At 42.1% G+C, this 14,168-nt stretch overlaps 2 protein-coding genes across 4 annotated transcripts in view; both read left to right on the forward strand.

The window, feature by feature from the left end:
- Window positions 1-9,235, forward strand: part of LOC142466827 (uncharacterized) — a 37,097-nt gene extending 27,862 nt beyond the window's left edge. Inside the window, exons 3-6 of one of the 3 annotated variants that reach the window (XM_075572316.1) lie at window positions 5,438-5,742; window positions 7,161-7,251; window positions 7,610-8,325; window positions 8,476-9,235. In XM_075572316.1, the coding sequence (XP_075428431.1) occupies window positions 7,636-8,325; window positions 8,476-8,691 (906 nt within the window). In that variant the 5' untranslated portion in view covers window positions 5,438-5,742; window positions 7,161-7,251; window positions 7,610-7,635 and the 3' untranslated portion in view covers window positions 8,692-9,235. Of the gene's footprint in view, window positions 1-5,437; window positions 5,743-7,160 lie in introns of all 3 variants that reach the window. The other 2 variants (XM_075572314.1, XM_075572315.1) reach the window with 2 other exon arrangements.
- The window catches only part of LOC142466371 (uncharacterized), a 116,509-nt gene that overhangs the window by 73,444 nt on the left and 28,897 nt on the right, over window positions 1-14,168 (forward strand). The window lies entirely within an intron of this gene.

Consider the following 14,168-nt stretch of genomic DNA (forward strand, 5'->3'; position numbering starts at 1 on the left):
GCACCTCTCCAGATGCAACCGCCTTAGCTTTTGGCTGGCAGGTATCTCTGGGGTGGCAAAAACTGGCCACTGTCCATGATACCCCCAGCCCATAGCTAGGCTGCAACAGGGGGTTGCTGATCTGAGAAACCCCCTGAGGCTCTGCCAGGGTAATGGGGGATTCTAGCTGCCATACCTGCTGCTGTACCTCCCCGGCTACCACTAGCCCTTCTTCTCCCACTGAGAACTGATGCTGGCTACCTACCTGCAGCCTCCCCTCACTCCGCTTCTCTCTAGCTAATCCAAGCCTGGATCCTAGGGACACCTGAGTGAGGCCATCTCCCTGACACTGTCTCCCCATTACCAGGGATGAGCTCAGGGTTGCTGGTGCATATGCACCCACCTTAGCTCCTGACTGGCAGGTAATCTGGGGGTGGTCTAACTGTGCCACAACCCCTGATACCTCCAGCCCATAGCAAGGCTGCAACAGGGGGTTGCTGATCTGAGAAACCCCCGGAGGCTCCGCCAAGGTAACCAGGCAATCCTACCCTAGAGCTGGGTGCTACCGGGGCGAGCCCCTCTCCCTGAAGCTGTGCCCCCATTACCGGAGGTGAGCTCAGGGTTGCTGGTGCAGATGCACCCACCTTAGCTTCTGGCCGGCAGGTAATCTGGGGGTGGTCTAACTTTGCCACAACCCCTGATACCTCCGGCCCATAGCAAGGCTGCAACAGTGGGGCTCTTAACTGAGAGTCCCTTGCTGCTCCGCCAGGGTAATGGGGAAATCTGGCTGCCCTACAAGCTGCCCTTCCTTCCCCTCCCCTGGTGCCCCTATCTCCTGCCACCCCCCAGTCACCCCTAGAGTGAAACAACAAGGTACAGTCATAGGGAAAAATAAGTCCGGGTCAGTCTGCGACTTGGTCTGGCTTACCTCGCTGGTCCCCGCAGAGACCGCCACCTTCGTTTGTCCCAATTGCAGGGGGACTGGAGTGGCCGCCGGCAACATCTGGGCCGGTAAGCAACGGGTCGCCGCCGCAGCAGCGCCCGGGGTTGGCACAGGGGAAACGATGCAGGACCGGGGTCCCAGGTCTTTGTGGAGAAACACAGCTCCATGCAAACCAGGTAACAAAACCCCCTCCCGCAATCCCTGTCCCTCCCCCCACTCAGAAAGGTCTCCGGCACTTTGCCGGAATCGCGGCTCTTCTGCCGCCGCCGCCGGTTCTCCGCCGGGATCAGGTGGATGGCCGCTGCTCTCCGCCGCTGTTGCTGATGCAGCCCGTCCAGGTTCTCCAGGAGACGTCCCGAGGAGGGTTGTCACCCCGGCTGGGCGGGAGCCATCAGGATGCCGCTAACTGGGTCATCTTTTCCGCAGCTCATGAGCGTTGGCCCTGAGGGGCTTCTTCGCCTGACCGCGCACGGTCAGGGCACTGGGCATTATTGTGGCCCATTTGTTGGCAGTGCCGCAGCAGCTGCCGGTGCTTCTCCGCCACTGGTGGACTAACCACAGCAAGGGGCAACAGAGTCCAGAGCGGAGTTGCCTGAGCGCTGGGCTCAGGGAGGGGATAAGCGGGTCGGTGCGGTACCGACGCCAGGAACTGGGTCCACTTCGCCGGGAACCACATCTTGCCCAACGCACACACCAGTGCTAGCTCTTTCAGGGAAAATGGACGGGCCACTGCAACGGCCGTTACCTCTCCTGGTGCAAGACTTCCGTGGTTTCCAAGACCACCCGCTCCCTCCACAAGTCTCTGCCGTCCCGGAGCTGGGTCCCTTCCCTGCTCTCCGGGCGGTGTGATGGTTACAGCAGCTGCAGCTGTGGATCTTTGCTCAGCCTGCCGGGTTTCATGCTCACCGATTGCTGTCTCTCTCTCAGCCTTGCTGGCTGCTGGTCCCCGCGCCGACTTGATGCACTCCTCTGGTCTCGGTGCCCGGCTCCAGTCAGACGGATGGCCGGCACTTTGGTTCTGGAGGCAATGCTTCTCACAAGTAGGGGAATAGTGAGGAGGTGCCATATCTTGTGTTATATGTTGTACACTGTGTGTTCAATATCTTTAGTCCCAGGAACTTGCAATTACCATCAAGTTCCCACTGGATCACAGTACCCCGCAGAATACTGTAATCCAGGTCCAGTTCAGTCCCGCCAGCTGCCACCAGTTAATTACAAGCTTGTCACGGTAGCTTGTGACAGGCTGTAATTTACACCAAAACTATATATAAATATATATATATACCTGGGTTTGAACTGGGACGAGACTTAGATATAACAAATTGTATTTATTCCGTAGGATAGGTGAACACAGCAGATATGTACAAATAACAGGCAAAATATAGACACTTACGTAAAATGGAAATGATGAAGCAGTCAGCTGGACTGGCAGTTCATACAGCACTCTTCATAGTCATCAAGACACCTAAAAGCATGAAAAGACCTCTGGCAGGAAGACAGTGCATAGCGTTTCTCTCAGCAAACAAGATGGTATAGAACAGACTGAACACTTGAAGAACTTGCAAAACATGAACAACAAGGGAATATAGGGAACAGCAGTTTATATATATTTTGTCCCTCTATTCTTAAGCACAGGGGATTGGTTTTCAATTACCTCCAGCCACTCACTAATGTGGGAAAGCATTCTGACCCATGCCCCCCTGCTAGTTGGCACATGCGCAGTAGAACTCTGGGGTCTCATTTCTGAAGCCCCACATTTGCATCAGGAATGCCAGCCAGTCTATCATTTGGAGTTCTGGCAGGAAAACCTTTGTTGAAAGGTGTGAAGTGGGACACTTAAAGACTGCTCTGGCTTGAGCCTCCTCCGCCCTTAGGTAAACAGGGAGGGTGACAAGACCCTTTGAACAGCACTCAAATCCTAGACATTAGGGCGCCTCTTGGGGCCATCTGCTATCTTGGTGGACAAAGGAATTTCCCCTAAGTCTTTGTCCCTACCTTGGGACACAGTATCAAACATAAAACATAAACGTATTAAAATATCCGGTTCCGTTGGGTCTAGCAGGTCCAAACTTCCCATTCCCAACTTCTCATTGCCAGAACTGGGACACCATATGATCCAAAAAGCGACTTGCTACGACCTATGGAGCCGGAGTTACACAAATGCACATTAAATCATTTTTCATTTTAATACAAAAATCTCCGCTAAAAGAAATCTCAGCTTTTCACTAAATCCCCATTGAAAACAACGGGCTCCGCCGCCATGGGTTTCAATGGAGCAACTCCGCCGTTGTAGTCAATGGGGTTTCCTACCATAGACTTTCAATGGGGAACCGCCGCCATTGAAGTCTATGAGAAAATCCACAAATTTTTACAGTCGTCCATACTCCGTCTGGTTGGTCTGAGGGGGCTGCAAATGGGCATGCATTAAAGCCGGAACCTTGGCTACATGTCACCCAAATCCCATCCCTCTGGGCATTCCAGAACCGGAGATATGGACTTACACATTTCAACATTTTACACTTAGTCATTTTTTCACCATGCGGCTTTTCCCTCATTAGAATCAATGGTAAAAGCCCCGAACTTTCAAGGGGGTCCATACTCCGTCGGGTTGGTCCAAGAGGGTCAAGGATGGTTCTGCAGTGATGCCGGAGCAGTGACTACAGATACCCCAAACCTTGATCCTCTGGTCCCTCCGGAACCGGAGATATGGATTCCTAAAATTCAGCATTTCACACTTAGTCATTTTTCTGAGCCGTTTCTGCCGCCGCCGGCAAAGCCTATGGCGCGACCCGCTCTATCTGGTTCGACCCTTATCGGGGGTCCAGGATTCGGGGACCCGGTTGTGGTCGAGTGGGGGGAAGCCTAGGAACTAGGGGCAAAAATAATTTTATTTCTAGGGCCCCCAGAACAGTTTATTCCCACGCCAATTAACGTTGAATTTGACTCAAGTGATTTTAACTCTTTTAAAGGACATTGTATCCGCTTTGCGGTTAAGCGGTTTGGAAGGCAGCCAACTCATTCCTGAAAAGCTCTTTCGAGGGTTTCTCCATTGAAGTCAATGAGCCCATAGACTTTCAATTGGAAACCGCCGCTCTCCCTCTCGGACGCCATCTGCTGGTCTTCTCAGGAACCGGACTTCACAGCAAGATTCACCATTAAAACACATTGAGCCCTAATGGCGGCTTATGGGAACCTGCAAAATGGTGCCTGAAAAGGTGGGAAAACTTCACAAAGAGCTATAATCATTAAAGGACTATTAACCCTTGTGCTCCCGGATGGATTCTAGTGTGTGTGTGATGCAGACACTGATTAACAACAAACCAGGGGGGAACAGGGAATATACATTTTCAGGTTATGACAAGGGTTAAATCACACGTCTGGGCCCCAGCCCAGTTAACCCCTTGTCTCCCTGGTGAGGTTAGAGAGTGGCCAATTGGGGTGTAACCCCTTTAATCCCGGGCCAAATCCTCTCCATCGTCACAATCAGGCGAAGCAAGCATGTATTGGATAGCGCGGCATATTTAAAGGCAACGTGTACTGTTAATCATTCTCTGTGTTGTTGTGAGAGAGAGAGAGAGACGCACAGAGCTGGGCGATTTAATATTTGCATATTGACTGAGAGAGTTGTTTTGTATTGTGAGAGCTTTGTCCTTTGTTGTTTTGTTTACATCTTTGTCTTGTTTTGTATGTGTAAGTGTTTAGTGTGATTGGCTTTACATTTGTTTTCTGTTCTTTGTGAGTGCTAGAGGTATGGCCGCAAGGCGTGGGAAGAGTGATGCTGGTGTGAGTGGTACTGCTAGACGTGCTAGTACGCGTCGGAGTGAACATACTGTTCAGGGGAGTGATGTTGCTGGGAGTGCGAGTGCTGTTGCTGGGAGTGCGAGTGCTGTTGCTGGGAGTGCGAGTGCTGTTGATGCGAGTCTGAGTGCTGCTGGTGGCTCAGTTGCTGATGGGGTGTCTGGTGGTGGCGTGCTTGCTGGTGGGCAGCTTTTGGAGTCTCTTCCATTGGAAGAAGGAGAGTCCAGTCAGCACCAGCCAAGCTCTGAGCCTAAACGTGCTCGGAAGAAACGTGTGGAGCAGCCACGTAATCCTCGCTTCAATGACAACTAAAACACAGCTCTGGGATTCTGGAGCACTACGATAGTCTGTTTGGCCATTTAGTATGTAAGTCTACCTTTGCATTCATTTTGCAAATACATGTTATCGTAGGTCATGTGAGGTGTCATAATATGCAAATATGGGTCCATAATGTCTAGCAATTTAACTTTTGTTGTAAACACATATTTTAATCATGCTTTACAACGACAAGAACACTCAGTTGTTCAATTTGTGCAAACTTCATACAATATTAATGCAAGCTTCATTACATGTCTATGTTTACAAGTGAATGCTCATGGGCTACACATATTACACCTAAACAAGCATGTTTGGTATCTCTTGGAACGGCTAGCATTGTAGGAAATGGTTCGTTGTATTAGTAAGAATTAACGTCATATATTTTTTATGTATTTCAAGCGCGGACAAGTTCAGCATCCAAAACAGAAAAGTGGAGACAAATACTACTTGTGTGAATGCGTGTGGGAATCGTGTCAGGGACCGGAATAATTGTCGCAAGAGATTTGACGATATTAGGGCAAAATTAAAAAGAAAAATACAACAACAACGCTTGCATGCTTCTGGCACTGGAGGTGGCCCGCTAGCACAACGTCTCATCTTAACTCCATTGGAGGAGCAGCTTCGGGAAAAATTACTTCCCGTCGTCGTTGAGGGTTTGGCCGGTGACAGAGATATTGGAATTTATTCGTCAGAATTTGAACCAGGTGAGAAATGTTACTGTACTAGGCGTGTCGTAGGTTACAGTTATTTTCTATATTTCCGCTGCTATTTATACTTTCTTCCCAATAGAACCATACCTAAATCTATATATGTATATATGTCTCTCTCTCTATATATATCTATCTATCAATATATATTTATATTTCGTTGTCCTACTACAATCACTAAATAATATATAACGTGGCACTGCGTGCTCATTTGCATGTCATCTCCCACAATCCTTTGCTGCAGTGGAAGCAATTTATGGTGGCCGAATATGGGGAACAAAAGGGTTGCACACATGTCTAAGACATGCAAATGAGCAAACATTAATATGTACTGTTGCAGTACATACATATATATAATAGTAATTTATATTTAATTTATTTAACACCTACAAACACGACATTACTGCCTCTTCAAATTATGCATCGAAGATATTGCATTCAACGCCCAACAAACATCACTTGCACTAACACATTTGGTTTTGTTTATAAAAAGGTCCTTTTTTGCTTCATCTCATATACAGAGAGCATAATGAGGCACACGTTGCATATGTTATGTAATTGTGTTCATAGGTAGCACACTTCAGACTACTATTTAGCTCATCTACCATTGTGTTCAAGCAGCTGCAATTAATATGTCATCACAGCATACACATGAACTCAGGGGGTGGGGTTGTGCACACAGCCAAATAACAGGGTCATGTTACGGTCAACCTTGTTGACACCATTTTCTGCTGCTTGAATTAATTGAAAGGTCAGGGTGATTTTAGTTTTTGGGGGAGGGACTAGTTCTTAAAACCTGACAAGCTAAACAGAAGTTAATCACAGTCATTTGAAATTGTAATCTATGTACAAATTCACCCACCAAACCATTATGTATCAAACCATACGTTACACATTCGTTCACTCAGATCTATTGTTCAACTTATATCAACACCACATTATGACACCAGTAGCATCTGTGAGCGACACACTGCATGTCTTGTGTTGTTGAGTGGCAGCCATATTCACGCCTGCAATAGCTTCTATTAATGTAGCACACATATCCTGTAACAAAAACAATAACTTTTCCAATATTACCTACTTAATGATAAGCATTGTCAACGTTGATCTCATGATAGTGATGTACATTATTATTGTGATATTACTGCACAACATATGCAGGGTATGTCCAATATTCATAATAATTTGCTAACGCATTACTGCATAAACATTGTATGTTGTATGTTAGTGAACTAAAAAGTCCAAAGTACACTGGCATGTACATTGTTATTACAACGAATAATGTTCAGTTTGCCACACACATTTTCAATTCATGAAGTGATGCTGTTAGTTAGCCATAAATACTCAAGATCCACTAACTGAATGTTCATTATGTACACATGTCCATTAACAACTGATGTTATTGTTGTATATAGTTGCTCCTGGAGGACATGTGTCACCTGAGACTGAACAAGTGTCTTCACCGGGGTCATGCAGCTCATCGCACCTGGAAGAAGAGTGTATGAGGTGCAGGACATATAATATGTTCATTTATATATGTTATGTTGTCATGTTAATTAATTGTTTTTGACATGTTATTTAAATTGGATCACTTAGTGTCATTGAAAATGAAGTGTTTTAAGAGAACATGTATTGTGTTTGTGATGTAAAGTATCATGTAGGAGTTGTGAGGTTTGGACAACCTTTCATTCATTCTTATTTCACACTGAGTCGAAACATAATTCTTAAGTCAAGGTACATTTTAATGTGACGTCATAAAACGTATGGAAACATGTTAGGTGTTACTTGTTATCACAGTGTATAATTACATAGTAAAACAGCAGACATTAGCATGCCATTTCATCATGTGTTCATTTATTTTTAGAACATGATGATGCCAAAGACACAGAAATGCAATCAAGTGACCATGAAGAGGTTCCTATTCAAAGAATAACACAGGCCATTCCTCCAGCAAGTAACACATACGCAGCAATAGCAGCTTCTGAAGAAAAAATTGTTGAAGCAGAAAATCGTCGCCATTCAGATCTGATGTCAGTGCACGAAAGGATGATATCACTGCAGGAAGAAACGATATCACAATTGTCACATCTCCACAGAGTCTTCATTGAAGTTCCTAAACAGATACAAAAATTAAACACGACATTAGAAGCAGTAGTTGTTCAGCTAACCCAAGCTAATCACTTGAGAATGACTACAACAGCACATCATTTCAACTTTAACCCATCAGAGGAAGGATCTTTAGATGCTGCTACTTTTTCACCCCATGCATCTGATCTTCATTCCCCAGGTCGGGATGTTACCGGTACAGTAGCTGAAAGTTCTGTGCATGTTCCTCTCAACATCCAACCACTGCCATCTGTAGAAAGTCTGGAGCTGACACCTACAAAAGAGGCACCAAAAAGAAAAATGCACAAGCAGTTACTACTGACCAGTTTTTGGAAACAAACTAAAAAACACAAACATGAAACGGCGCAAGCATCAGTTGTGCACTGTGTACCAACTTGTTCACAAGTGTCACAGGCCACAAGTCCTGCCCGTGAAGTGTCACAGGCCACAAGTCCTGCCCGTGAAGTGTCACAGGTCACAAGTCCTGCCCGTGAAGTGTCACAGGCCACAAGTCCTGCCCGTGAAGTGTCACAGGCCACAAGTCCTGCCCGTGAAGTGTCACAGGCCACAAGTCCTGCCCGTGAAGTGTCACAGGCCACAAGCCCTGCCCGTGAAGTGTCACAGGCCACAACAAGCCCTGCCCGTGAAGTGTCACAGACCACAAGCCCTGCCCGTGAAGTGTCACAGGCCACAAGCCCTGCCCGTGAAGTGCCACAGGCCAGTCAAACTGGCTCTGTTTTGCTTAAAGTTGTAGCCAAACGGAAAAAAAACCCATCAGACAACAAGCAGGCCTGTGACTCGGTCTCAAAAGGAAAAAAAAAGAATAAATGTTATAATTAATTAAATCTGTATTTGGCCTTGTTTTGTTGACTTGAGATTATCTAATGAATATTGTATGTATGATCAAGACCTGTTGTTTCCAAACATTCAAGTATGTCCTTGTACACGTGAAGGCTTGGAAATGTTCACAGTCCGAATGAATGCATAATGTAATTAATATTTATGTAATAATCATCTTTTCAGTAATGGTCCAACATTACAAACTTGCAATGTTTTGAGAAGCTGACATTCACTTAGCTGCAAAAGATTGTATTTGGGTATGTTTGGTAGGTAATTTAGGTAATCATTGCATGTTAATATTATTAGTATTCACATGCAAGTTAAAATAAATATATATTTAACTGCTAACATTCTACATTTCAGTTTTGTGCACGATGAACTGTCAAATATTACTTACATTCACCTTCCTTGAAGCTTCTTAATGTTGGCCTTTCATCATGTATGAGTACTGGTTTCAATAACATATCTGTGAATGTGTAGTAATATATATGTAGTATCTATGGATATATGTACACACACAGTGTATAACTATATGTTTTGATAAAAAACCTCTAGACAAATTTACATGTTTAAAACATTAATATATATATATTAATGTTTTAAACATGTAAATTTGTCTAGAGGTTTTTTATCAAAACATATATATGATGCTTCCTTGTGAAAACACAGTATTGAAAGAAAACAGGCCTTATGTTAGTGAAATATACATGATCTGACCCTTTAACAATATGGGCCTATTATTATGAAGCACTTAATTAACTCACCTTGATCAGCATTTAAATAGGTTTAATACAAGGCCTACTTACTGCCATCAATATGTTCAGTGTAGAACTGTATTAAATAGATATATTATAGGTTGTAACACTACAGGCCTTGTAAACTTACAAAAGGCCTTGTTTGATGTTAACTCCAAATTGGACACAGCTGACTCTAATAGGCCCTGAAACATACTTACCCTGTAATGTTTAAACCTTTAAATAAGTCTGACCAATATAACAATCCCTGTTTACATATAAGGCCTTAAATACCTTAACATACATACACACACACACACACACACACACACACACACACACACACACACACACACACACACACACACACACACACACACACACACACACACACAGACACACATATATATATTTCATTGTTGGTTTTTGAGACATATATATATATTGTAAAATATACATATGTATATGTGTTTATGATAGATATATATATATATATATATATATATATATATATATATATATAGATAGATAGATAGATAGATAGATAGATAGATATACACACATAGTCAAACTGTGTGAGACAGACAGGGAGTTAACCAGACATAAAGATACACACAGTGAAATGTTGAAAAAAAGACAGAGAAAAACATTAGCAGGTGTGTGTGTTTATCTCATTATATGTCACTGTAGGCAGTTTTTTCATAATGCCAACACTGTAGCATTTCTCACCCACATTGTTTTTTAATTAAAATCCTAAACTTGTTTTGAGAATGTAGATTACGTTAAAAAAAAATTAACTTTCACAGTGAAAGGGCAATCTTAACCAAAAAATGTGTGCCAATTATTTCTACACATTCAAATTGGTGGTTTAAAAAAGGAGTGACACATGGAACTTGAAGTCTGACCTTGACAAAAAACCCACAAAAGATAACATTTAAATAGTTTCACATTCAGAAGAAAAACCCTACAACTCAAGTTTCACACACAGAGACGCAGCAATGGCACAGAATACAACATTGAACACCCATCCGCATAAATCTTATAAAATAATGATCGCAGAGGCCATCATATCAACTGAACAACACAAAGCCAACGTGGGTCAGATCTATGACTTGATCAGAAGTAAATATCCATATTACCAAGACCCGTGCCGCGCTGGAAATTTTAAACCATCTGTACGATTCACTTTATCAACAAATGAATGTTTTGAACGTGTCCAGGATAACCTACATGAAAGGTATGGATTTTGGCAGATTGCACCACAATTTAAAATTACCATGGAACATGGCACATATCTTCTGATAAGTAGCATATTTATTCCTAATACCAATAGCAATGGATCCGCTACTACTGTTCCGTCTGAATCGATACCTGCTGCAATATCTGCACCCTCCATTCCGGAAGCACAGATGCAATATGAACATAACTACAATGATGTTTTTCCAAACCTTTTTGGTGAAAACACATTAGAATGGCAAAACCAAGAACTGTACGTACCTCCGGACGTATTGTTTGAAGAAGGCAGGGGCGATTCCTATGAGCGCCTCATGGAGATGTGTGTCCTACAGGATTCCACGGTTGCGTCAACCATGGATGAAAATGCATTGTCTTTCTGGAGCGACCAGTTGCAGCCTAACGAAGTGTTACTTCTACAAGAATGGTAAATATAATAATTGTTATGCGTTGACTCACCGTTAAAAGTTTAAATTTTTTTCTATTCACCATGTTTACGCTAAATGCGTGGATACAGCGTAACATTGCAGACAGCATAACATGTAGCGTTCCCAAACACATTGTTTCCTATTACAATATACTACAACCAGAAACATTAGTACACATTGGTAACGGAATAAATATACCTAGTTTCCTATCTCTTAAAAAATATCATTGCAACATGTTACCATAACTTTCACACACCTATTTTTTTTTCATGCAACATCTAACAAAAGAGGGTCGGCCACATATGACGTGGGACACTTGTCATGTGCCAAGGCGTCCTTAAAAAGGATTACGAGTGTAAGCCCTGCCCCCAGCCGACGTGCGCGCGTCAAAGCCTATTGGATGTGTCCGTTTGTTATTGTTACGGTCACTGCACTGTGTCATGCGCGCGCGTCTGTGTTTGTGGGCGTTGACAGTGCGGTAGCCCAATGTTAATTCAGTGGGAGGAGTGTTTGCGTGCACTTCACGCTGCCTTAACATGACGTCACACGTATTGTATTCGCTCATTGGGTGATCGCCCGTTGTTTCCGTCCACACACGTCCGTTTAAAAAGATTATAGAAGTACGTGTTTAGAATGAATGTATTTTCGCGTTCATTGGATTTGAAAGAAATATAATATGCTTAATGCTAGTAACAACATGTATTGAACGCACAACGTACACATTGTTTAGCGCATGCGCTAACACTTAGTCGACCCAATCGGGAAGTGCGTGCGCAAATTAAGATGTGCGCGCACATTATTATGTATACTGCCAACGGAAAGATCATATCCATAGTTATGCCTGCTATGCAATTAACAAAAGGATACATAATGATGTGTACTTGTAACCTTGCACTTCTAACATATAAGTGAATAACGCGTGGATATACACAATCATATAGAGATGTGTAATGCGTTGTCACGGCTACACATATATAAAGGTGCCATCTGTGACCATCATCTGTTTGCTGTATTTCAGAGATGTCGGGGAATAATCAATGGGATCAATGTATGATTTCAGAAGAGTCCAAAGTTATATGAGATGATTGTGAGGAGGAGCGACCGACTAATATACTACATATGCAACAATTTTTATAATGCTTGCAGCGCATATTAACAAACAATACAAAATGTGATCCAGTTATGCCTATATTTAATAACCACTTAATTAACATAATGATGTTGCTAAACAGTGCAGTTTGTAAATTTAATGTGTGTTCTTTATTTTGTACTAACATTATATGCCATGCTCTGTGTAGTATATAACAACCATTGCCACTCTGCAAACACATTAGTGTAGTATATTGTATAATGGAACGTATGACTGTAGAAATTATGTAAAGGAGACTTAAAACCAAGTAGCCATTTCATGTAAAAATTCTCATGTTACATGGGGATGTTGTTAAAAAAAATTTGAGTGTGGCAAATAATTTTAATGCCAAGATGTAGTGCTCAACTATAATGCATGATGTTATGAATATTAGGTACAGATCATGTAAACATGTAAGTTTCTGTGTATATTTACTTTACCAAACGAACTATATTTTACTGTGTTTATTAAATGTTCAACACATACATAGTAAAGTGAATATGATGATATAAGCTACCATAATAAACCTGATGGTATCATGTGACGGTGTTTTACATGCATCATACACAAATTGATACAGACACAAATAGTTGTCTTGAAAAGTGTGCGTATGCAAATGTGCACATGATTGACGTTCATATGTTGAGAATACTTGTAAATGATCATCATAATAATGATGAACAGACGTGAATGACATTCCAACTATATTAACAACATTGTCATTGTGAGAAATGAATTATGCAAAATTACTAATAAATTAGTGAAATATTTTGGTTTGTGTTAACAGTTTGACACTTGTTACATGTAGGTCACATCAACACACATGTGTGACTTATACATACACATGTGACAATGTAAAACTAATCTTTAAAAATAATTGATACCATTACTAATTACATACATTGCAACATATAAGATGTACAAAGCATTGGTGTGATTACAGGCATTTATGCATGGAGTGTTATGATCACTCATGTGCATCCGTCATTAATCACCACCCCTATGGAAAAAACTAGCAGCATTTATCCCCTTCTCTCCACCCACCCCTATATTAGATTAATGGAAATTGTAAGGGAACATACATTAAATGTGATGTCATGTCACTAATCATTTTCAAATACAATGCACATGAAACCTCAATAGTAGCTAAACGCATGTACATGCTACAGAAACTAGATGTATGTAAGATTTGAAGTTGACAACTATGTTGGGTTTATACATCCTATAATTATACGTATATAGAGGTAGGCACATGTTATGACAGATGCCATTTCATATACATACCATGATCAGTCATAGAGGAGATATACCAATAAAAAAAATGGAACAATATATAAATTGCAAACATTGACACGACATCTTCATTAACGTAAGCAACATACCAAAGTGTCTATTTGGTGTTACATATGAAACACCATGTATATTTTGTCACATAAAATATGAAAAGCAGCCTGGTGTACACATCATATTGATGCGCATGTTACAGTGTAACAATAACATTGTATGTAACCATACTGCAAGAATGAATGACTATGGCCGTACTATGTGTATTGTGTTTGCATAATCAACAACACAATGTTACGAAATTACTCATTTGTTACACCTGTTATATTCACATACACACAACTAATTTACATTCGAAGAAGGATTATATAACCTGTGCAAGAATAACATACCGGTGCCACATGCCTTTGTCCACACAGCAGAGAAGAGAAAGGTGTGCAACCCATATTCATCTGTGTCCTAACAGAAGGTTATGTTAAAAAATGTAGTGTTAATATAACATAATTAATATATAAAAGTAGTACTAGGAACATATATGTATTTACTTACAAGAAAAAAAAGTATGACATTCTGGCGTGTCTCGGCACCACTGGCTGTTTGTTCATTTTCAGCTGGTACATTGGTGGGATGCTCCTCTACCAAAGCCTCACCTATGTCTGCATGTACATT

Source organism: Ascaphus truei, chromosome 15 (genome assembly GCF_040206685.1).
Source record: "Ascaphus truei isolate aAscTru1 chromosome 15, aAscTru1.hap1, whole genome shotgun sequence".
Lineage (NCBI taxonomy): Eukaryota > Metazoa > Chordata > Amphibia > Anura > Ascaphidae > Ascaphus > Ascaphus truei.